The sequence below is a fragment of the Accipiter gentilis genome, chromosome 3 (assembly GCF_929443795.1).
Source record: "Accipiter gentilis chromosome 3, bAccGen1.1, whole genome shotgun sequence".
NCBI lineage: Eukaryota > Metazoa > Chordata > Aves > Accipitriformes > Accipitridae > Astur > Astur gentilis.
The window spans coordinates 30,446,414-30,471,658 of NC_064882.1; the positions used below are offsets into that span (position 1 = coordinate 30,446,414).

Genomic DNA, 25,245 nt, shown 5'->3' on the forward strand with positions numbered 1-25,245 from the left:
TGGCCTAGTAATTTAACAACTCATTGCATCTACAGGGAAGTTCTAGAAACAAAACATACATCCAAAGCCACGGAAAGAAACAAAAATACACAGAACTAAATGTTTACACTAATAATAGAGACATTTTCAGTTTACCATTTCATATTACGATAAGAGGGGAAAAAAGAACTATTATTTCACAACATTAAAACAGAAATCAACTCCTAACAAATAAAAGCTTCATTATACCATTTGTTCTCAAGAATATTTCTATATACTAAAGTGGAAACAAATCAGAGGAACCCCACCTTCCTCTACCTTAAGCCTTTTTTTTCCAAGCACACAAGGGGTGAAGCTGTGTAAAATCAGCAATTTCAACAGCAGAAATCCCACCTGAAGTCTAAGGAAATGTGTCAAATACATATCTAATTAAAACAGGGCTGAATTTGTACACCCTTTTCAAAGCCTACTTAAGTATGTCATGTTGTATCCCTTCCATATCACATACTATAACTGAAAGGTACCTTAAAATTTATTTTTTTACAATAACTGATCATGTATATAAATACAGAAATCAGTATCTGAGCTTCATTCCATGTTTTTACTGCAATAGAAGTGGATTCTTAGAAGGGCCAATGGTTCAAAACATTAATTTTAAAACATTGCCAAGAGTAAAACATTATCAAACAGAAGAATACAATCAAAACAAAAACTCATCACCCAATTTGATAGTTTTTATTTAAGGTAAAAGATTTCATAGTTTCTTATTCCCAGAGCTTAAGTTACTAGCTTTGTTTTCTTTGTGAGGGGACACAGGAGAGACTTCTCCACAGACCTACTATTTGCAATGCTGTGATTTTTCTGGTCAAGCATGCAGAGCCACAAAAACAGAACATCACAAACCGCAGTGCTTATACAGTGCTATGTATCTCTGGGTCAGAATCTCCACTAGCATTTTTTATTTCTTTTAACACAGAAACCAAAAAACAAACAGGAGAAAAGGAAAGCCAAAGTATTCTTTCAGCAAAACTTCATTGCCAAAAGTGGGAATGGATGAAACAATATTTTGTCTCGTACAACTATCAGTAAATAACATAGATTGAAAAAAAAAGTTTGCAAAGCAGTCAAAGAAAGTACTCAGTTTAAACAAAACATCAATGTTCCTAGATGCATTTTAGCCCTGTTTGAGGCAAAAGACAAAAAAACCTAATGCAAGACAGAACAATAGACCAATTCCAAATTTTCCAGAATAAGTTATTGGGTCGTGCCTACTTACAGCCTGTATAACTTCGGCGTCCCCAGAAAGAGCAGTTCAGAAAGCAACTGGAGGTTATTTCTGTTTAGGCGCCTTTAGAAAGAAAAAGAAAAAGTTGTGTTAAATTACAAGTGCTACAGCAATGCAATGCAACCACTTTGAGCAGGCATCTCAGTGCTGTAACAAGCTGATTTTAAAGACCAGAAAGGCTATGCAATGCTGGTCCATTAGCGGAGACATGGTCCAGCAGTAAATTTACCATGGACTAATTACATTTTCTGGTTTCCCCAACAGACCATATTACCTATTTTACGAAAGATTTTGAAGCTCTGTAGTGTGAATCAATCACTAATTCGGGACTCTGTCCTGCATAAACAACCAGAAAACTAAAAATACAAAATCAGCAGTGTAACTTCCAGTTCCCCACCAACTCTGTGTTCCTCTATATATAATGAAGCAGATAGACATTTTGTGACCATGAAAAGATTCAAGGCAACATGGATCAAATGTATACACATAGTTATGTAATCAGACAATGTATCTAAAGATATTTGGCATTGCAGGGGTTTTTTTGCATACAGGGGTTTTTCTCCTCCAGCTGTAAAGATACACCAAAGGAAGTTAAATCAAAAAAACCCCACCATAATCAGTTGTACATAAGACAGAGTAAAAGAAAAACTACAACTGGACTTTGGAAGATACCCATTTGTCTATGAAGTTTCTCAATGAGCATGCTGACCAGGGTCAAAACTACTTAGTTTGAAGTGACAAGTTCAAAACCCACTGTATTATAGCCATAGGCAACAGAACAACCACTAGCCAAGACAAATATATTCCATCTTCATCATCTGTTTTTTAAACATACAATGCAGATTATTCTTTCTAATGCGTTTAAGTGACAGCCCTGAAGCATACACTCATACCAGCCAAGAATTCAAGCTCAAAACAGGTTTTTGGTTGTTTTTAAGCAATGCACCACACATGTCACTTGCTATTCAAGCAAAGCAACAAACTGAAAAAACTGTTTTGTCCCATCAACCTCATCACAAGGCTCAGTTTGCAACGCACAATGCTTCTCAGTAGAATAACTCAAGGCATTCCTGGACACCAGACTGCATGGTAGTATCTGATATTTATTTTATCCTTACAGTGGTTACATTACGTATGTCAACATACTGCTACCAAGACATTCCACAAGGTAAATAAAGATATTGGACAGCAGTTTTGCAAAATTAAGTTTTAGAATTTCATAAAGCTTCAGAATTTCTTGTTTGTTAGTCCTGGGGCTGAATTCAAACAGTTAAGCCTGTTTAGCCTCTAAGGGCTCATTTTTCATAAACATTATTCCATCTAAAGGTCTTTCCAATTTAAAGGTTTTTCTATAAATTCCCATATAGATACACACACACACTCGATATCCAGTTTTACATAGCTCCATGGTTTAGGTTTAGTTCACTTAGTTATTGCTCCCTTAAAGTTCAATGCGGCTACTCATGAGAGCAAAATAATCTGTAAAATATTCTTACGTACCCACAGGTTCACTCCCACATTTCAAACCATAAGCAAGCAGTGAGCTTTTTGAGATCTAGATATCCATAGTTCTCCAGTTTTAATGTCAGGTTCCTTTTTGTTAGTCAAGCACCAGAAATCCTAATTTCTTTAAGCAGAAGAAATTTAAATCACACATTTAGAAGATTAAAAGATAATTTAGAGTGAATGAAAGAGATCCTGAAAAGGAAGGACTACAGTAGCAGGATAACTGAAATGAGGGAAGATGCAGTTTAGTAAGAAATAGGAAAAAATGCTTAATCCAGCAGCAGCAAAAAAACCCTGAATTGTGATCTTGCAAGTTGTATTTCCAAATCAGTAGAAGGAAAATTTTCAATATAAAGGAAAGATAAAGCTATAAAGAAGTTTATGACTAGTGGAAGACCTCTGGTGTGAACACTGCTTAAAAAAAAAAAAGCCTTACCTACATAAAAAAAAGAAAGTGATATATTTTAGTGTTTGTGGATCTACTGCATTTTCAAAATAAGGTCGTTTAAAAATAGATATTTTCCTACCTTTAGTAAATTTATTTATAAAAGTATATACTAAGACCACAAAACTGAAGTAGGAGGAAAACTGTTTCAAAGTAACAGTTACATTTGTGATCAAAAAAGAATAATGTGAAAATAGAATTCTTAGATACTGAACCTAAACAAATGGTTAAATAAAGAGAGAAATAAAATTCATTCATCCCTTCTTATTGCTAAATAGATAGTTCAGACTTAAACCTCTAAGTCCCTGATTACAGATCAAGAAGTACATGGGAAAACATGCAGGGTAAAGACTTTGGGAAGTTAGTCTCTAATCAGAAGCTATTCAGGACAAAAATTTCTGTTGATATTTTTTAAGGACTCTATTAGGTTCAGATGCTAGACAATAATGGCAAGCTGTAACTGAAGAGGCAATGAAATCATTTAGTATCTGTGTTTTTGTAGAAGTGCCATATAAAACAAAAGGAGGCACTACAGTACAATGATGTAACATTAACTGATGATTAAGTTCTTCAGGCAGGCTGCCTTTCACTGAATGTGACAGTCTTACAAGGACACACTTAGCATTGCTTTAGAAGGACACTTCACAGGTGAAATACTTGTACTAGTACATAACTTTCTACACAAGCAGTTAATACTTTAGATCAGTAGCTTCTGTTATTACATGTAGTTCACACAGCCCACACAAATTACTATACTGTTAACATACTGATGCATGTGCTGCTGTACAGGCTTTTAAATCTAAGTTACAGACAATAAATCTAGTTCATGAATGAACCTAACAATAAATAGCACTACCCTCACAACTCAACAGTTTCTACCAAGTGAGCTTGGCACTTAAGTGTTTCAACCTACATTTTTTTGCTTTGTCTTTCACAAAATTAAAATGTTTGTTCTTTGAGCACCGAGTTGAGGGAATACACAAGTTAAATAAACCACTGATCTTCAAGGAATCCTGTATTTTGTAGCTTCTACTTCAAATAATTTCAACCTACTCACTGGAGTTTCTTTCAGAATTAAGCTGTCTCTACCAAAAATCTGACCATTCCTTATTGCCTGTGCCTAAGAATATCAAACATTACTAATTTTCATGAAGGCAACATTGGGAAATATGTCCTTTACCATACTTCCAAAAGAGGCTTTAGGTATTCTTTACCTCTAACAAATTACAACAGATGCTTTCAAAGGGATCAATTTGCTGTTCTTAAGTTTCCTACAAGGAGATTTTCTGAACTGGACTTCACTGAAATGAATTTTTCAAAACGATAATAGATAGTTCTGTTTGAAAAAATGCTACAAATTTACATGTAAGTGTATGTGAAGGATGCAGAGCAAATCTGGAATACACAGACTAGTATCACAGTACACAACAGCTTCCAGTTCAACAGTCACTATGAAGAGTTTTCACTCTTTGAGACAGAGCCACACGAGGAGTCCAGAAAACTGATTCCTATTTTAAAACGGTTCACTAATATACATGGTTCTCCAACATTTCTACTTTTTCAGGTGACCTCATGCTTAATTTTGTCTGAAAAGCAACACATATCCAGAACACACAGACATAATGGAACTAGAGTTAGACAGGCATGATCTGCTTTCTCCCTGGAGCTGAAACCTGAGGTAAGCACAGATGGATCACAGAATCCATGACTATAGATTGCAAAGAACTACAGCTACTGCAGAGTAAAAACCACCAGAAAAAACTCCACCACCTTTTCTTTCAATGTGTGTTGGCAGAGACCTCACTGCAGCTAGCTAGCAGGCAGCGTTTCCCCTGGGACAACGTGAGAAGAGGAATTTCAGTTGCATCAACCGAACTGCTCTCCCAGAACTGGCATGAAGTTCAATGTGAAGCACTGAAGAAACAGTGATGAGATATTCCATAGTGCTACCATTCAGTTTCCCAACCGAGCTAGAAAAAGTTGCATTTCTTAAGCAAAGGCAGAGAGCTCAGAAGAGATGAAGTGTTAATGGTATAACCAACCGAAATTGTCCTGGAGAATCTCTTCTAACATTGGACTGTAAACTCCCTTCGTAGTGGCAAGAAATAAACACATGAGGGTCCAACATCACACAATTCTTTCAATTTAACAAAACAGAGGCAGATTTGCAATTAAAATATATAGAACTGCTTTTTCTTCTGTTACTGAATGCATCTTTAGGAAGAGATTAGGCGAACTGACAGACTGGCACAGGTAGATTTTTGAGCTCTTCATGATGAATTCAAGCAAAGTCCACATACTACCTGAAGTACGCAAAGTATTTTACATACTTCAGCTTAAAGCTCCCAGAGCTCAGTATTTTTTAAACACAGTAAAAAGACTAGAAAAGCATCTTCAAAGCAAACTGATGGAAGAAGTATACAGAAGGATCAATTTAAGGACAAAGAAAGAAAATCTTTGACAAATGGGCAGGTGAAAATACTCTTTAAGGGAAGCTTAATACCAATAGGCAGATAAAAAGTAGGTACAGACAAGCAATAGGTTACACTGTGAAACAGACAACAGTAAGGTAAGCAAAAAAATTAGTTTGATTTGAGTTACTGGTTCTAGAGAACAGGCTAGCTTTGCAGAAATGGATGCGTATCTGGGTTTTACTTGTCTTCTGCATGCAGCCAGAGGATTATGCAGAGGATGACAGAGTTAAATGTAGAGTAAACTGCAGGGAGAGCACATTACACTCCCCGTGACACGTATCCCAACCCACCGAAGTCTGGCCATGCCACCCATCCATTCTGATGTCTCTCTCAAGTTTTCATGTCACAATAACTGTGATCCAGTATCAATCATGAATGGGGGAGGAAAGGAGAGGAAAAAAAAAATATTACACTGTCTGCAATGTAATCACCTGCAATTGGTATAATTCACAAGCAGCTCTGTATTTGTTTCCCAGACTTGTCACAGCCTTCACTGTAACTTGCTTCTGATCCCATTGTAATCAACTACATACAGCCGGTGAAGCTGTATGAGACTGCACAGCCTCTCTGAGCAACAGAGTTGTTCCAGTGCTTGACTGTCCTTATGGTGAAGAAGTTTTGCCCTTATACCCAGTCACAACCTCTCATTTCAATTTATGCTTGTTGTCTCATCACAGCAATGAGCCTGGCTTGAGCTTTTTGATAACCACCTCACAGGTACCGGAAGGCTGCTCTTTTATCCCCCACAAGTCATCTTCCAGTGGGTTTTAGTTCAAGTAGACACAATTCTAGCCATAGGCCCCCTAAAATAACAAAAGCTTTCAAAAATAACTTGAGAACTGATCGAAATAGAGAGCTGTTCCAAGTAAATTATAAATCAGCTGTACTCTTTAATTAGAAACAGCCTATCCCATTGGGCGCACAGAGACTGAGAGCCTTCTGAAACTCTAAATACAAGGCACAGACGCATTTTATTCTACTACCATTGCTTCAGGAAGAAGGATAGAAGGCTCCCAACTCACACAAAGTTAATGATAGCAGAAGCCATTATTTTTCATTCCTCCTTCGAAGTTAGCTGAGAAGTAAATACACTATCTGCACATAGTAACACACAGTATTGTATAGCTTAGAAATTGTACTCTTCAAAGGAGCACATCCACACCTACTGTTTGTCAGCAGAAGACATTACTATCACAGTCATTTAAAAATACTATGTAACACCTTTTCACTGGAGCTCATTTGCAAAAGATGCATAAACTTTAAAAGCATACAAACATTTTTTCATTAAGTTTCAATTTTAAATGAAAGGACATATCAGTAAACAAACCCCTGAGTGTTCATGCAACAGCACTTTCTACTCACAACGACAGCCCACCAGGCTCCTCAAACACTTCCAACAGGTTACAGGGATATGCATCTGCTGGGAAGATCTAATACCAGTTCAGGCTTTATGAGCTCAGGAAAAACTGAATCAACCTACAAAATTATCCAAGTATCTTAAAGCTGAAAGCTTGTGCACAGCACCCAAATCATCTCCATGGACTGGTTTAACCATTAAGTCCTAAAAACCTGGCCCTAGATATATAGGGAGTCCTGGTTTCGGCCGGGACAGAGTTAATTTTCTTCCTAGTAGCTGGTACAGTGCTGTATTTTGGATTTAGTATGAGAATAATTTTGACAACACGCTAATGTTCTAGTTGTTGCTAATCCTTATACTTATAATGCTTACCCTAAGTCAAAGATTTTTCAGCTTCCCACGCTCTGCAAGCGAGCAGGTACAAGAAGCTGGGAGGGACCACGGCCAGGACAGCTGACCTGAACTAGCCAAAGGGATATTCCATACCATAGGACTCGGTATATAAACTGGGGGGAGTTGGCTGGTGTCATGGTTTAAGCCCAGCCGGCAACAAAGCACCATGAGGCCACTCGCTCACTCCTCCCCACCCTGGTGGGATGGGGAGGAGAAAATACAAAGGAAACACTCATGGGGGGAGACAAGGACTGGGAGGGATCACTCACCAATTATGGTCATGGGCAAAAAAACCAGATGCAACTTGGGCAGAAAAAAAAAGCCAAAATCAATTTAATTTACTACAAATCAAATCAAAACAAGGATAATAAGAAGTAAAACCAAGTCTTAAAACACCTTCCCCCCACACCTCCCTCCTTCCCGGCTCAACTCTACTCCCAATTTTCTCTACCTCCTCCCCTCCAGCAGCGCAGGGGAATGGGTTTTGGGGTCAGTTCATCAGACTTTGTCTCCGCTGCTCCTTCCTCCTCAGGGCCAGGACTCCTCACACTCTTCCCCTGCTCCAGCGTGGGGTCCCTCCCACAGGAGACAGCCCTCCATGAACTTCTCCAACAGGAGTCCTTCACGAACTTCCCTGGCATGGGTCTTTTCTGTGGGCTGATCTTCAGGCACAGACTGCTCCAGCTTCTCACAGGAGCCTCCCCTGCTACCAGAACCCGGCCACACAAACCCAAAACAGCCAGGAGGGGCCAATCCCTGCTCATGGACCTGCTGGGCATCAGTCAGCAGGTGGTGGGCAAGTGTTTGTGCACCCCTTGTCTCTACTGGGTTTTATTTCTCTCTTTTTGTTACCTTGTCATTACAATTACTGTTGTTATTATATTTTATCTTCATTAGTAAACTGTTCTTATCTCAATCCACAAGTTTTACCTTTTTTTCCCAATTCTCCTCCCCATCCCGGGGCAGGGCGGGGGGGGGGGGGGGGGGGGGGGGGGGAAGGAGGGAGCAGCTACATAGTTCTTCATTACCAATTGGGGTTAAACCACAAAAGGGTCAGAATAATAGAGATCAGAATAACGATGCCTATTTCCTCACCAGAGAACTTCATATAGAGCTTGACTTAGGCTTACATTTGCAAGGAAGCCAGGCCTTATTACTTTTCTACAAAAAATGTGTTGCTATATCTGCCAGATGTGCATCCATGTCCAAAGCCACAATCTACTGAACTTCAACACATCTGGCAACTGCTGTCTGTAAATGTGACTTGCACAAACATGTCATCAAGTGAGAAGAAGGCCCAAGAACTAAGAGCTAAGCAAAAGATTGTGCCAGTTTTTCCATTAAGAATTCTCTGCAAAGATCTTTGCATCTCTAGTCAAACTACTCATAATCTCATTAAACCTAGCAATATCAAGTTTACTGACCACATGAATAAAAATTGGAATCTAAGTAGTTCAGGGCTGATCCTACAGCGTTTGAATGCCTAAGTCAAAATCTTCCCCAGGTCAAGAACCACTTAATCAGGGCTCCATTTTCCAGGCTAAACAGTTACTAGCTAAGACAGACATCTAAGTTAGTCTCAATTTAATATATCAAATACCAATTAGACATTTGTTTTAGTAAAAAAATTTTCTGAAAGGAAGCAGGACATAGACACTACTGCAAACTCAAGTTTCTTACGTAGGAAGTGGTGAAAGTTACTTTGCAAACTATAGTACTACGTTGTAGTAGTGTACACTACTTGAACCCTAACGTATTTTCTGTCCTTCATTTTCTTCTCACACGGAGCTGATGTCAAGCCCAAAATTATCACATTTCTCCCCTACCCCAATCAATTCTCCATACATTATGCAGAACACTATTTTGCACAGAGAATCAGGAGCCTATACTCACTTTGCTTCTTTTAAGAGGTTTTCCAATATAAGCAGAGCTAGGACAAGCTCTTTGTTTAGTTGTGTTTGAGGGTTTTTTTGTTTGTTGGGGGTTTTTTTTGCTAAAAAGAAAAGAGACAAACTAAGACTGTTATCTGGAAGCTTCTGCATTCCTTACTTTTTCAACAGAAAGGATATTTCTATAAATAGCTAGTCATTACTCCTATTAATTCTGCCTATGGCATCAAAAAGAGAATGAAAAACAAAGCAAAAGCCAGGAAACTACAGGCTGGGCAGCCTCACGTCGATGCCTGGGAAGGTGATAGAGCAAACCAGAAGCTATTTCTAGACACAGTAAGGACAAGATGATGACTGGGAGTAGTCAGCAACTGGATTTACAGCTGGGAAAATCATGTCTGATCAGCCCTGATAACCTACAATGAATAAGGAGCTGGGCAGATGAGGGAAAGGCAGTGGATGTTGCTTATCTTGACTTCAGTAAAGCTTCTGACACTGCCCTCGTAACAGTTGTCTTCATAGACAAACTGATAAAGTACAGGCTACAATAGCAGATGCTGAGGTGGACTGAAAATTGTCTGAAGTGACCAGTTCAAAGAGCTGTGATCAGTGGCACAAGTCTCCAGCTGGAGAACAGTCACTAGTGGTGTACTCCAGGGGTCAGTACTGGAGCCAGTACTGTTCAACATCATCATCCATAACCTGGAAGATGGGAGAGAGCGCACCCTTAGCATGTTTGCAGATGATACAAAACCTGGAAGAAATGACTGATGCACCAGGTGTGTGCACTGCCAGTCAGAGGAACCTGGACAGGCTGGAGAATTGGTCAAAAAGGAACCCCATGAAGCTCAACAAAAGGGAAATGCAAAGTCCTGCACCCAGGGAGGAATAACCCCATGCACCAGCACACACTGGAGAACAACCAGTTGGAAATCAGCTTTACAGAGAAAGGCCTGGGGTCCTGGTAAACAAGAAATTAAACTGGTGCCAGCAACGTGTCCTTGCAGCAAAGGCCAACAGCATCCTGAGCTGTACTAGGAAGAGTGTTGCCGGCAGGTCAAGGTGGGTGATCCTTCCACTCTACTCAGCACTAGTGACACATCTGGAGAACTGTGCCCAGTGCTGGACTCCCCATTAGAAGAGAGACATGGACATACTGGAGCAAGTCCAGAGAAGGGCCATGAAGATGATTAAGCAGACAGATTGAAGCACCTGTCGGAGCAGGAGGAGTTGAGAGCTGGGACTGTTCAGCCTGGGGAGAAGAAGGCTCAGAGGGATCTCAATGTGTATAAATATATCATGTGTATCAATAAGTGATGCACTGCCTTCCCAAGTAAGGAAGACTGAGCCAGACTCTTCTCAGGGATGCACAGTGAAAGGACAAGAAGCAATGGGCACAAATCAAAATACAGGAAATAACATTTAAACATAAGAAAAACCTTTGACTCTGAGGGTGGTCAAACACTGGAACAAGTTGCCCCAAATGGCTGTAGATTCTCCACTGTTGCAGACATTCAAAACCCAACTGGAAACAGCCCCCAGCCACCTGCTCTGATCAACCTTGGATTAATCAGTGGCATGGTACTAAACAATCTGCAGAGTCTCCTTCAAACATCTACAATCCTATGAGGCTAATTCATTGGATTTTATTCTATAAAGTATACCACAAAAAAAAGGAAAAAGAAGTTATAAAACCTCCATAAAAATAATATGGAATCAAGTATCAGATGAAGCAAGGAAGATCTTTGACAACACTTGGAATTACTTCCAAGAAGAAAAAAAAAAGGCAAAGAAAGAGGGGAGGGGAAGTTGATCTATTGGATGGAATTTAGCTAGAGTTTGGGCAGATTGTTTAGAAAGGCAAGAAGGGCCTGCAGAAAGTCCAGATAGGTTTGTAACTGTCTTTCTGGTACTGAGTTACCACACTAAGTCTTCACTCCAGTATTTTTCTGTAGCACCTGTACAAGCATCTTGCCAAACTAAATTCAGAAAGGCTGGTGTGTCTTAAAAAAAATTAAGGGAGACTTTGTCACATTGTATTTGATTACCGGTCTAGACTATTATTAAAGACAAGCCAGCACAATGCACTACATACTATGAAGGAAAAAACATTTCTTCTGATGAAGTTTAAACCAGATTCTTCAGAATAAATGAGGTAATGTAACAGCACGAGTCACTGAAGTGGCAGCCATGCAGCCAGATCCCTCATACATTTTGGAGTTTAACTGTAAAATTCCAGATACAACTGTGGCTTCTGCAGTTAAAATAAGGAGCATCTTTCAAATACGCTATATTACAATGTAATGACAACTCAATTTTCACCTGTGGCCAACTAACATTAAATCTGTTTTGTTTGTTTGTTGTTTTTTTTAAAATATTGAACTGGCTCTGCAACAGAGATTATTTTTATAGAGTAAAACTAAAATGTATAGCTTTAAGTTTAATATCACTGCTCTATAGCATCAATTTAAAATAGCTTCCGAACACAAAACACTATTTGAAACAAAAACATTGACACAACAGTTCCGTAGAACCAGATCTGGTTTCAACATTTTGCAACAGTGCAAATTACCCATTTCAGAGGAAGCAAGAAAAAAGAGCATCCAGCAAACAATGTCACAAAGGATGAGCACAAAACAGATGTGGGAAAAATAAACAGCCTTCCTGCCCTGGAATTTGTAAAAAGATCTGCAAAGAGCAAACAGGACTTCTCACTGCAATTTGACTTCTAGACCTATAAAAGGAGTCCCATGAGAAAAGACACTCGGATAAAATATACTTAAAATAATAGCAAACATTTACAAGACTTCTTTTAAAAGAACATCACTCTTGGACTTAGAGTTTTATCAACATTTTGTAGTACTCTGCAATCAAAATGTAGCTATAATCTGATTTTTAAAATTCCATTAGAACATTACATCTTTTCAAATACTGTATTCAAAGACAGCCTTTGTCTCTTTCTGATTTAACAGACATTTTTAGAGAAGGTATTAGAAGTTGCTTTGACAAAAGTCTGCTAATACAGAATAATTACTGTAGGGTTTTTTTATTATTTTTAAACTATAAATACAGGTGCCCCAGTACAATTTGTGTAAGATGGTCTCACATTCCTTTGGTAAGTGATTAGCACCGCAGGCTTCATGGTCTCCTCCTTGTTCTAAGATGAGGAATGTGCTATACATTACCCTTAAACTATGTAGGATTAGCTAAGAGAAGGGTTTTTCACATCCATGATTAACAAGGAATAACTGTTCACCCCCTTCAGGGCTGTTCAAAAACATATTCTCTACCTGAACTCATTATGCTTCTGCTACCTATCACGCATGCGTGAAGGTATTAACCCTTCAAACACTCATATATGCTGACTGAAGCCAGACAGGTGATTAAGTATAAATGCTTTAAGGGGGAGAAAATCAAAACATCAAGCAGCCTGAAAAACAAGCACATGCATCAGCACCTCAGGTTGTAGGCAGTCCAACCTAGACCTTCCTGGCTGCAGTAGTCAGAAACTGTTCAGAATGTACCCCAACTGAAAAATTAATTCTCAGGCTTCAGTAATGAATTTGCACACCAAAATGAAGACCAAGATTCGGTGAGAAAAGAAACTGGAGACTAACTTCTAGCTAAAAAGCTAAGAACTCATTCCAAGAGCTCAGTACAACTTCCATACTATGCAATTCAAGGTCTTACCACCAAAAAAGCTGCTTTCACTGAGACTAAGTATAGTCAAGCACAACAAGATGAAGCATCATTCAGTTATTTGCTGTTCTTTTAGCTGCGATAGTGATACAAATGATTCCTGGAACAGTACCGGTGACTCCACTGCTAACAGCATTTTTCACCACAGGTCCTAAAATTCCATATTAGCCTTTAAACTTCAATTCTAAGCCACTGTAAATTGGAAAAAACCCAACAGATTTTGCTTCAGCTAAAACTGCAAAACTGCATCATAAAAATAGACAACATTTGGCATTTTTTCCAGAAGTCCCTGCTCCTGAACTTTGATCATGTAGCTCTGTGGAAGTGAAGTCTGGGGGTTTTAACACTTCTTTTCTGCAACTGAAAGAGCTATATTCTATCAGAGATGCAAAACCCAGAAAGAAAAAGTTCAGACCAAACCTAATTAATCTGGGATTAATTTATTGACACAGCTCACATTTAAAGAATCATAGAAAATCCTGCTACTCCTCTTTTAAAAGTTACTATTTTCCTACTTGGAATTTACATTTTATGGATAGAGCTCATCAAATAAATGGAATAAAACTAAAATCTCATGCCACACATCAATACATAATAAAAAGTTAGCACATCGGTTTATTTTAATCTCTGGAAAGCATGTTTTATCCCATCAGTGATACAGGAAGTCTGGACCCTAAGAAAGAACATACATATAATATAGTGTAGCCCTTTCCTAGACTAGACAAGAAGAGCAGTACTAGTTTATCTAGTCTATTTTGAAACAGCTGCTAATTCCCTCGATAATTGCCCAGGCCTGGCGGGCAGTACTGCCCAAGACAAGCTGTATTTGTTCTTATCCTAGATGGAACATTTTATTTCTTAGTCCATCCTGCTCTGCGTGCCTTCGTAAGATGAGATGCTCTGTAAAACACCATACGTTCAGAGATCCCGGTAACTCATAAGGAAGTTTCGGGTTTGTAATTTCAAAACCTGCTAATACAGCTTAATAGTTTACTGCATACTGCATTTATCAGACTAGGTTAGAGCCCAAACAGATTAACTTTAACCATGTAATATGAGAAATACAGCTAAAAAAACTTTATTATATTGAAACCCGTTTAATATCTTTGACAAGATTGACTCGTATATATTGAGGTTATAATTAAGCCCTTGCTGCAGAAGCTGCAAACATAGCAGTTTCACACATAGATTTATATCCAGAAAAGAAATTCAAGTAGTATTTCAGTGTTTGCTAAGCAGAAAAAAAAAAAACAAAACCAACACTTTTCCTTGAAACTATGTAGCTGAAATATACTTTTCCTTCTGTGCTGTGGCACATCTTTAAGTTTCAAATTGTTCATCCACAGCATGAACAAAACTTTAATAATTTTCACTACTACTCAGTCCAACACTCCTAAGTAAATGCTCTCTTCATCTTAAGTTTTAATAACTCATTTAATGTACTTGTGGAGATGGTGCCCCAATAAACAGCAAGCACAGACAATTCCTCAGTTTGTTATTTTAGAATTGTGTTGTAAGAATTTAGAAAAATGCATGAACTGTAACAAAACATTTAATTCTTGAAATATTTCTTTCTCCATCACTCAGTAATACATTGTAAGAAACATGAAAATACAACATAGATAGCTTTCAGTTTAAAAGCCATTTCAAGTACCAACTTGATATTCAACCCTTACAGCATTCTTTTCTCGAACACAGGATTTCATCTTATTTGCACCATGTAGCTCACAGGGGCTGATTTTTGGGGAGGCATGGGGAGCATAAATATTTAGCTCAGATACTGACTCAGAAGTTGCAGTTGTTCTAGAGCCCGAGAGAGTAAGATTTTTACTTCCACACTAGTTTTCAGCAGAAATAGGTTTTGTGGAATTTGGGGTTTTTTTTGTTTCTGGGGGGGGTTTGTTAGTTTGGTTTTTTTAAGTCTACACAGAGAGCTCTTTAGAACTATTAAGATATTAAGCAGACATTTTAGAAATAAATTCTATTAATTCAAGTATCATAAGTGTAGGGGCTTGGCCTGGAAACTTTTTAGGCCACACAAGTAACCTTTCTCACAAGAGTTATCAGTGGGACTACTCATGCAAACCAAGTTATTCACGTGGTAAATGTCTGCAGAATCAGACTCCAAATTAGCATTTTAGGGGCATACTGCTGCCTCAATGGATTATTCACAAATACAGGAAGAAAAATGTGGGTAGTTTTCAAATGATTGCTGTAAACTCTTCCGATGCTGACATCTTTTGGATGTTTAGCATAATCTTACAACGTTCATAGCTGGCATCCCAACTACTAGACAGCGAAAAATTATTAGCAAAATTTATGATTAAAAACAGTGTTCCTATCAGCCAAAAAACATGTTTTCCTAAATGAAAAGGTAACTGCTCTCCTATGTAAATAAGTGAAGAGTATATTTAGCCCTCAAAACCTGACTAGATGGTATTTCTGGAGTATGGTGAACTGTAAGGAAATTTTAGACTTAAGTAGCTTATAATAGAACTGGTTCAACAGTCTATAGCAGCTGTCTTCAAATTTTATACTTCCCTTCAGGTGACAATGGCTTGTAAAAACACGGGGATACTTTGAACAGTAGCTGCAACACCAGAGAAGAAGGTGGCCTTGGGGATAACAATTGACCACACTTTTAAAAAGTCATTTTTAAAGCTGGGTGTAATAATAGTGTTAGTTTTCAGAAAGTGGAGCTTTTCACTTTATCTTCATCTTGTTTTCTTAAGAGGCTATTTCAAACTATTATAAACATCACACCCAAGATGACAGCTTTATAAAGAAATAAGAAACAAGTGTTTAATTTCACATACTCATAAGGAATCGTTTCAAAAGGTTTTGTCTCCCATAATAAGCAGTGGTCTCTGGAACTTCTTAAATGTTGTGGAGTTTCTCCATACCTTGACCCTTTGTGCCTTCCTGCCATGAAACACACTGAAACCCACCACTGATACACAACTGTGGTCTACATAAGAAAGGTTCAGACAACGTAACGGGTCACAGTCACAATCCCAATCCTTTCTTTATGGGACCTGCCATGTACTGAATGGCCATATACTCTTTAAAGGCTCTATTCATAGAAACATGGGCTCATCATACAGGTTACTAGTTAATATAAAAAGTCTTGCAGGTGTTAAATACAGGGCAGACAGATCATAATTAAGCCAAGAGTTTTTGACACTGCTTCAGGATGTACACAAAGGTACAAGCTGTCCCACTGACTGAAAAACAGGCTGTACGTATTGAAGCTCAAAGGGGCTTGTTTCAGCAGACGGAGCATCTACACAACACAACAGACCATGCAATTCAGCCACTCAAGATACAGGCTGTGAAGAAAGCCATATTCACGGCAGACTTACTAGCTCAGGCAGTGTTGTACCAAATTGGTTTGGACTGGAGTTAGTACCCCGTTAAGAGCTGAGCCTTCAGACAAGACTGCCAGGGATTATAACTAAGCGAACATTCGACTGAAGACTTTTCAGAGAAGTATCCAACTAAAAGGCTTATAGCAAAATCACCTTCAGCTTTACCAGGGTCTCTCCAGCAACTAAAGTTTCCACAAACCTAAAACTTACCTGATTAAGTTGCTAGTTTCCATCTTGTTTTCCCTCCCAGTTCTTATGTGGTAGGCACTGCTACACGATCACTTATTGTTAACTGAACATTTTTAATTTAAAGTTACAGGTGGGCTGCTGTGGTAACAATCACTAGCTATGGCAGTATTCATTGTGGTTTTGGTTTCCATTGCAATTCTACAATTACGCTAGTGTGACACCAATTCCTGTTATGGAGCACATTAGGTCTAAATAGCTTTGTGTACGTACTACTACATATATCTAGTGTACTAGAGATTTGTTGTTGTTTTACTAAACTATAGGAGAAACATTTCTATCCACCTGAGAGAGGTATAGATAGATTTAATCAAATCATATCTTAAGTAGCTCTCTTCTGAAGAGACAGTTGAGAGTTTCTTCTTTCAGAGATTAATTTTGCAAAGTGCTTCAGGTCTTCCCTTAGAGGGAGTTGAGGATATTCAGCATTTTGCATGATCAGATCTACAAATGAGTATTCATGACAAGTAACTTACTGATCAACCAAACAGTTCCTTGGAAATCAGAGAAACTGGTCTAAGAAGAAATTATTTTCTAACTGAAATTCCAGTTCAAAAACAAAAAAAAAACAAAAGCACCACTTAACCTAGAGAGATGGATTTATTTTTCTTCCCAAAGGGAAACTACTGTGAAAGTCTGTTCTTCACATTAAAGAGAGTACTGAACTACAGGAAACACATTTTAAAATTCAGCCTGTATACACTAGCACAAGATATTAAAACAGAAGAAATATTACATGTAAACAATCTTATAAACCAAATTGAGTTCATTACCTTCCATTGGCATGCTAAAAGCACTGCATCAGGTATTCTTTGACAGTAGCTTGGCACATTACACTTACAGTGGAAATGTGACATCCTACACTTACACATTGAAAAAAAAACTAAAAAGCTTTAAAGGGCTTGCTATTTAATGTATAAAAGAAAATACTTGAAGGAAGGATCCACAAGTTTCCTGAGAAATCGTTTTGAATTTCAGAATCTCAAGGAGATGAATTGGCTGTCAGATAACAATGCGCCTTCATCAGATGGACTTGGCAGTTGTAAACAAGAGGAATTTTCTCAGCTTTTCCTCACAAATATGAAATATTTGCTCTTAGCCAACAGCTGGGGCGGTTTAAAGACATCCTGCATATATATTCAAATTACAAGTCACCCACACACCTAACACTGACTGAATTCCAGCAAATTAAAGAAACTCTGACAACTACTGCAGCAGATGCAAAATAACTCTGAAGACAAAACAGAATCTAACTTTACAGGTCTAAATGGCTAAACTTTCAAATGTCACAGTTTGCCTGCTGAAGGGTGAACAAAATAACCTACAACAGTAGCCAAAATTATCAATTTCTCCTCAAAACTAGTATCTTATGTGACTGGAAAATAGCTACTGTTTTCCAAAGATTTTACAGATTTATCAAGAGACAACCAAAGAGAGAAGAAAAAAAAAACCAAAAACAAACAAACAGAAAATGTAATGGCAAAACGCGAACATGTCAGACAAGTTAGTTAACCCCTAAAGTTCTTTTTTTTTTCTAGTATTGCAATTCTATACGTCAGAAATCTTACCATTAAATGCTGCAAAATTATGACACAAGTTAAAATAATTTCTGAAATATTGTTAATAAATCACATAACAGGGTCTTGCTTCAATATAATCAAGAAACAAAGTTGACTATACTCTGTTTTAAAACTTAGAAAGTATTTGGTATCTCAGCATCAAACCACATTCACAGTGAAAGCATGGATCTTTTAATGTTTATTCATGTTTCACCTATGCATACTTACTTTAGCAATATGAACTACACTGCTGTTTAATTTTTTAGCTAGACCCTATAAACCAAATTTAGGAATGTGTATACATTATTCCAATATATCCCTCAGCAGGAGAAGCTGTTCTAAATCCCTATACTTTGTACAAAGTTTAAAACACATTGTAAAAAAAGCATTGCATTAAGTGTTTTAATACAACTTTGAAAAAATCTGACTACACATTTCTAAGAGCAATCAATCTCATTAAAATTTATTCAAAAAAGGTTGCACTATATCACAACACTTTCAATTCTTAGGTCAAAAAGTTACTTTGTTTTATTTGAAAAAATGAGGTAATTAACCCAAGTACATGATATTTCAACTACTACAGAAATATCATAATTGCACTGGTGGTTACTAAGTCTCTTGAATAGCTTAGTCTATATGACCAACCAAACCATAATGGTTTGTGGTTTTTTTTTGTTTTAAACACACAGCAGCTGTGGATACAGAGCACAATCATAATAAAACAAACAGAATGTTTAGGCCAATGCTGCTCTTCAATGGACTAAAGTAGAAATACTTTTATGAAGCTAAAGCAGCAGCAAATGAAAAACTAAACAAGACCTCGGAGGCATGCTTAAAGAAAAAGTGATGTAATGAAAATGCAGCAACTAAGATGCGTAATAATGAAGACACTACTCTGAAGTTCTACATGAACATACATTAATACAGTGGCATTCTTAGACTCTTCTAGCTCCAAACTAAAACTGCATCCAACAATCAGCATCTTGCCTTTAATGAGTCGGATGTCCCAAGTTGTACACTACATTTTAAAAAAATATTTTCATTTGAGGAAATGCAACAAAATAAGAAGGCACATACTGAAAAATAAACAACTGTTATAAAAAGCTAAAGCAGTTTGGGAATCCCACATTTTCTATGTCCTACTGCAACCAAGCAGGTGTTTGCAATTCACCAGACAAGATCCTCTCATCCCCACTCCATCCTCTCTCCCCACAGTACTCAATTTTATTTTTTTTTTTAAGTCCAAATCCAATTAATTTTTGAAAGTTAACAGTTCACATTTTTTTCTAAGCCTTTGTAAAAGTTTATCATGTAAAAACTAGAGTAGAATTCAATTACTGCTTTCATACTCTGTAACAAGACAATACTTTATAACTAGCAGTTACTTCCAGTGAGACATTGTACAAAACATCCAACATCTCCAAGACTAACATCTAACACTGTACCCCAAAGAACAAGCTTTTTTAGGCGTATTCATGTTTGAAAAAGTCCTTGTGTATTCAAGGGAAAATATTTGATAGTATTCAAGCTATTTCCTACAAGACAATTGCAGTTTACACTCCAAATCTGGACTGCTCGTGAAAGCTCCCCCCTGCCTGGGTCCCACACATACTGCTTGAGAATTTTACTTCTTTCTTGTGTCTCAGTAAGAATAGATGTCCCAAGTTTAAGAAAATGGGGGGGGGGGGGGGGAAGGGGGAAGAGGCCTTAGTACCCTAACACACAACTGATTTGATTAAAAAAAAAATATTGTATTTTTTTATTCTAAATATACTTACAGCCGCTCCAGTTCTTTTAAATCCTGGAATGCTCCTCTCTCGATAGTACTAATCTTGTTCTCCATGAGCTGACTGAAATATAGAAATTTTTATATATAAGTATTAATAGCTCCAAGATAACTTGTTGCATTAACAGTAGTCACTTAAAGGCAACCACATATTCACTGAAACAGTACAACAGTTATTCCAGAATGACATCCACTTCAACCTTCCGGACCCATCACCAACACTTTACACAGGCTCATATACCCAAAAGGGGAACAATAATCCTTGGTAAAAGAAAGAGGAATAGATACTACATTTCCTCATTTACTTTAAGAGTCCCAAGTTAAAAAATTACACATATGCATACATGCTGTGTGCACACACACACATACATCGTTCCTTTTCGGCAAGTTATAAGACTCCAGTTGAACAATACGAAGGCAATAGTAGTCTCACACGAGAATAACAAAACAAAAACACTGAACTGTGGTGTTGGGAAAAAAGCATTACTGAAAGATTGCACAGTGGCTGTAACTGTAACAGCAGTTTTGTTTTGTAAAAATGTTAAAAATTACTCTACAATGTGATATTCTGTTTCAGAGGGAAACAGAAAAGGATTTTATACGACTACTTGCTCAAATTAAATAGCCTTAACAAATAAGCTAAGCAAATTCTGCAGTATTTTAAACTTGGTATTAGTTAGATTATTCCCCCCCCCCCCCCCCCCCCCCCCCGAAAAACCAAAACCCCACAGAATTCTGAAAGCTTCATAATGCTTGGAACAAAAGCATTTACAAAAAAAAACACCTCCAAACCAAATCATTACTTCTTCAAATTCACCACTAAAGTGTTTCCTTTTTGCCCAGAAACTGTAGAAAAGCAATCATCATCACCTGGGACTTGATTTTAAATTCAGTAAAGGAATAACTTTTTTTCCAAAAAAATTCCCTTCAGGTTGAAAGTACCCATTTCGAGTGTGAACTATAAATTTCCTAACCTTAAACTGAAGTCACTCTAACAGTTATTCAACCAATTCTAGCAACTCATAAGCTACATGCCGAATTAAATCCTCAAGTTATCTCATAGCCTTAAGGAGAGATTAAAAAAAATTAGATTATATTTAAGGCAATTGCTAACTTATTCATATGAGTTTATAACACATGGGGGAGGGGCTGTAAATTCAGATGAAGTAGCAGAGCAGCTAAAAAGTGATAACCCATCCAGCTTATAAACTGAAAGATAACTAGTTCAGTGGTTTTTATAACAAACTGTAGCATCAGTCCTAAAAGGTATCAGTGACAGAAAGTGAAAACTTACAGAACTCGAAGGTGCCTTAGACCAGCAAAGTCGGTCTTGGTGATTCTTGTGATGTTATTTCCATTAAGATCCCTAAGAAGAATAATTTATAAGCAGCAAAATTAAAACATTCAAAAGTTACTTTTAAATTGTTTTGTTTGTTTTCACGGGCACAGCATTTTTTCAGAAATTAGGAGATGTAAATGAACCCAACAAACCATTCCTACAACTAAGACTGTGTGAGTTCCTACTTTCCAAGTGACTGAAAGAAGGTTTATCTTGAAAGTAGTAGCTTCAAACTTTGTAATGAGACCCTTACAAACTCAGTTCTGCCTGCCATTATAAAGCTCATATTTATTCTTAGCAATATAGAAGAGTCAAAACCTGTCTGAACGTGGTTAGAACTGCACTTAGAAGACCACTAAAGCTACTATATATATGTGCTACAGTATTTGTTTGACTGTTAACAAAAACTGAGTAAGTGGCTGAAATCAAGACAATTTTCACCATTTTTAAGCAACTTTCAGCTTTCATAGTACTGCTACAAAGGCAGAATAGGGCTTAACTTCCTATAGCAAACGTTAGCTTTCAAACAAGCATGAGACTGTTGGAGGGTAAGTGATGAGAAACACGATTTTATGAAAACCAAACTCTTCACTTGCTGCACAGGAAAAGCTATATTGACTGCAGAAAGCAAAGCCTGCTCAGAAGCAATGGAAAACTCTATTTAGGCCCTAGCGGTTTTGTTCAGACTTCAGCACTGCTTTCTCTTCTGGAGTTATATGCCTTCTTCTTCGTAACGTTTTGGAGTCAAGATATAAACTTCCCTCAATTCCAATCACTACAAATAAAGCCAGACTTCGCAATTCCTGAGGTAAGCCATTAGGAAGCGGTATTATATGGCAACTACCCTAACAATTACAGTTCATCCCCATCGTAGTTAGGGGGGGGAAAAAAAAAAAAAAAAAAAACACAAACAACTCAAATTTTTTTTTTTTTTTGGCTGTTTATACCACATGTGGCCAAAACACCACTGTACAGAACCCGCACAAGTCTCAGCAGAAATGTGTCCCTGGTACTCTTCCGCAGTGAAATTCGTCACTCGAGACGCGTGTTCATACCCCAGCATTTACTTCTTGCTCCCTAGCAAGTCATTTAACGTGCTCACCTCTCCCACTCCTTAGACCCTTCCGAAAGGCGGCCCGGTACGATAAATAACCGACCACACGCTCGCTCGCTCTCTCTAGACTAGAAAACACCCTAGCCGGGGGGTACGCGAACGCTCTCCACCAGCGGATGGGGGGAGGGATCGCAGTTGAGGCACAACTTCGCGCCCTGGGAGCGGCGAAAAGGCTGGAACACCCCAGCGTGCCCTCGCCCAAAGGCAGACGGATGCGGGGCTTGCGCCGGGGCAGAGAGCCGCCGGGCTCCCGCTCCGCGCCAGGGCAGCGGGCGGCAGCGCGCCCCCGCCCGCCTCCCCGCGCCCCGCCGCCGCGGCCGGCGGGGCGGGAGCGAGCGCTGCGCGCCCGCGGAGCTCCGCCGCCCGCCCCGCGGCCTGCCCGCGCCCGGCTCTTCCCCACCGCCTCGGGGAAAGCAAGCCGCAATAGCCAAGTTTGCCGGGAAATGGGCGCCGGCGGGGGAAGTGGGGGGGGGGGGGGGGGTGGGGGGGAGGCCGCTCCGCCGCCGCCGCCTCGGGGCGCCCCCCGGGCCGCGGGGGTGCCCGCCCCGCCGCCCCCGCTCCCCGCGGCAGCGGGAACCGCGCTCCTCGCCGCGGCTTCCCGGGATGAAAGGCAGCGGCTGGGAGCAGCGTCCACCTCTCCCGTGTCCCCGCGCATCGCCGTGAAACGGGCACCGCCAGCAGCAGGGGAAGGGAAGGGAAGGGAACGCAACCCGCCCCCCACACGCGCCCCACGCACCCCCCCCCCCACGCCCAGGGCGTCGGGACCCCAAAGCGGGCCGGCTCCGCGGGGCCAGCCCTGCCCCGGGAGCGCGGACGGGAGCCGGGGGCCGCGGGGCGCTTCGCCGCCGCCCCGGCCGGGTTACTTACAGCCTCTCGGTGTTGCGGGGGATGTTCCTCGGGACGCCGCGCAGCGCCAGCCCGTGACAGTCCACGGTGCTCCCCGAGCAGGAGCACTGCGCCGGGCACGGCTGCGGCGCCACCTCGCCCGCCATCGCCAGCAGCAGCCCCAGGGACAGGGTGAGCTTCCCCCAGCCGCACATCATCACCGCCCGCTGCCGCCCGGCCGGGGCCCGCCGGCCTCGGCCCCGGGGAGGCGCGGGGCGCGCCGCCCTCCTCCTCGCCGCGGGGAGCGCTCGGGCAACTTTCAGGGTGCGGAGCAAGCGAAGTCCTTTCTATCCGAAGCTCAGGCGACAAAACGACCCCGGCGGCAAAGTGAGGCGGGTGGGCACCGATCCGCGGCTGAAGGCAACTTCGCTGGGAGGGGGGCCGGGCCCGGGCCCTCCCTCGCTAGCCCGTCGGGCGCCGGGGAGAGGCGGCACTCGGGTCTCGTCTTCACACGCTCCCCGCGAAGGCAAGGCGAAGCAAACCCGCGGGCTCAGGGTACGGCGGAGTTGGGCGAGCTCCTTATCTTCCTCCGAGCCGTCGCTCCCCTCCGAGCCCCCGGCGAGAGGCCGCGGAGCCCCGTCCGCCCGAGCGGCGCGCTTCCTCCGCGGCGGCCCGCGCAGCGCAGCAGCCGCTCCCACGCGCGTCCCCCGCCGCGGGCCGCTCACAGCCCCACGGGGGGCGGCGGCGGGGCTGACACCGCGCACACACCGCCCTGCCAGAGGCGCCTCAGCAAATCATACCCCTCTCGCAGGCATTCATCAAACTGTCTCACGGAAGGAGGCGGGAGGGGAGGGAAAAAAAAAAAAAAAAAAAAAAAAAAAAGTCAAACACACAAGATGATGTTGGGCTTGGCTTTCCACCCCCCGCGCCCCCTCCTGCTGTAAGCTCCCAAGCCAAGTTTAGCAGGAAAGGGCTGGTCCTAGAGCACGATAATAATAAGCAGTCGAGAAGTGATTCGTTGCCCTGCTGGAAGGGAGTTCATCCACGACCTCCTCCTCCTCGGTGACAGATCACAGCTATAGATCCTCCTGTGATCCCGGGAGCACGGCGAGACAGACCAGATCACACGAGCGGTGTGCGGCGAGGGCGGGAGGGGCGGGGGGGGGGGGGGCGCGTTACGCTACTCCCCGTGGTCTCCCGGATACCGGGGCTTTGCTGCGGCAAAGGCACCTGATGGGAAAGGTAGGAACTGCTCAGTCCTTCCAGGTGAGGCCAGTTCAGCGGCTCCCGGGGTCGCTGCTGGAAAGGGAGCAACTTTCCTCCTCTCCCGGAGCCCGCCGAGGCGCAGCGCCTCGGGAAGGGTTCGCGCCCCTTCCCCCGATCCCGCCGCTGCACCTGAGCTGTCGGTGCTGGCGCCGAACAGCCCGGCCCGGCCCTCGGCTCCCTGGCGGCGGCGCTCCTCCGGCGCAGAGGGAAACGGCGGAGGCGGGAGAGCGGGGGGGGGGGGGGGGGGGGGGCGGTGGTGGGTGGTGGGGAGGCGGGCAGCGGGAGACGGGAGGCGACACGCCGGCTCCTTCCCTCGCACCCCGACTCTCTCCGCTTGAACAATAGGCTGGCACCGCCGCACGCAGGCCGGCCGGCCGGCTCTCCTCCCCGCTGCAAGGTGCCTGCCGCCGCCCGCGGAAAGTGCTCCCCGAGAGCGGCCGCAACAGCCGCCCAACCGCCGCCTCGCCGAGAGCTCCCCACGCGGCCGCACGGCGCCCGCCGCCGCTCGCTCGCCCGGCGCGGCGCCCCTCGCCCCGCTCCCACGGAGCCGGGAGCGCCCCACGCGCCGCCCTATATAGGGGCGGCGGGGCCGCGCCTCCCCGGCCCCGCCCGCAGCGCCCCGCGCCGCGCTCACTGGCTGCGCCGCCGCCCGCCCCGGCCGGCCCGGCCCGGCCCCGGCCCCGGCCCGGCGAGCGCCGGGGGGGGGCTGCGCGGC

General features: G+C 41.7%; 1 protein-coding gene across 14 annotated transcripts in view; it reads right to left on the minus strand.

Annotated features, from left to right (window-relative positions):
* Window positions 1-24,965, minus strand: part of SLIT2 (slit guidance ligand 2) — a 274,923-nt gene extending 249,958 nt beyond the window's left edge. For all 14 annotated transcript variants that reach the window (XM_049795113.1, XM_049795067.1, XM_049795103.1 and 11 more), the window contains exons 1-4: window positions 23,307-24,965; window positions 21,281-21,352; window positions 19,979-20,050; window positions 1,256-1,327 (exon numbers count right to left, since the gene is read on the minus strand). In XM_049795113.1, coding sequence (XP_049651070.1) covers window positions 1,256-1,327; window positions 19,979-20,050; window positions 21,281-21,352; window positions 23,307-23,482 — 392 coding nt within the window. In that variant the 5' untranslated portion in view covers window positions 23,483-24,965. The remainder of the gene's footprint in view (window positions 1-1,255; window positions 1,328-19,978; window positions 20,051-21,280; window positions 21,353-23,306) is intronic.
* Between the last annotated feature and the right edge of the window lie 280 nt (window positions 24,966-25,245).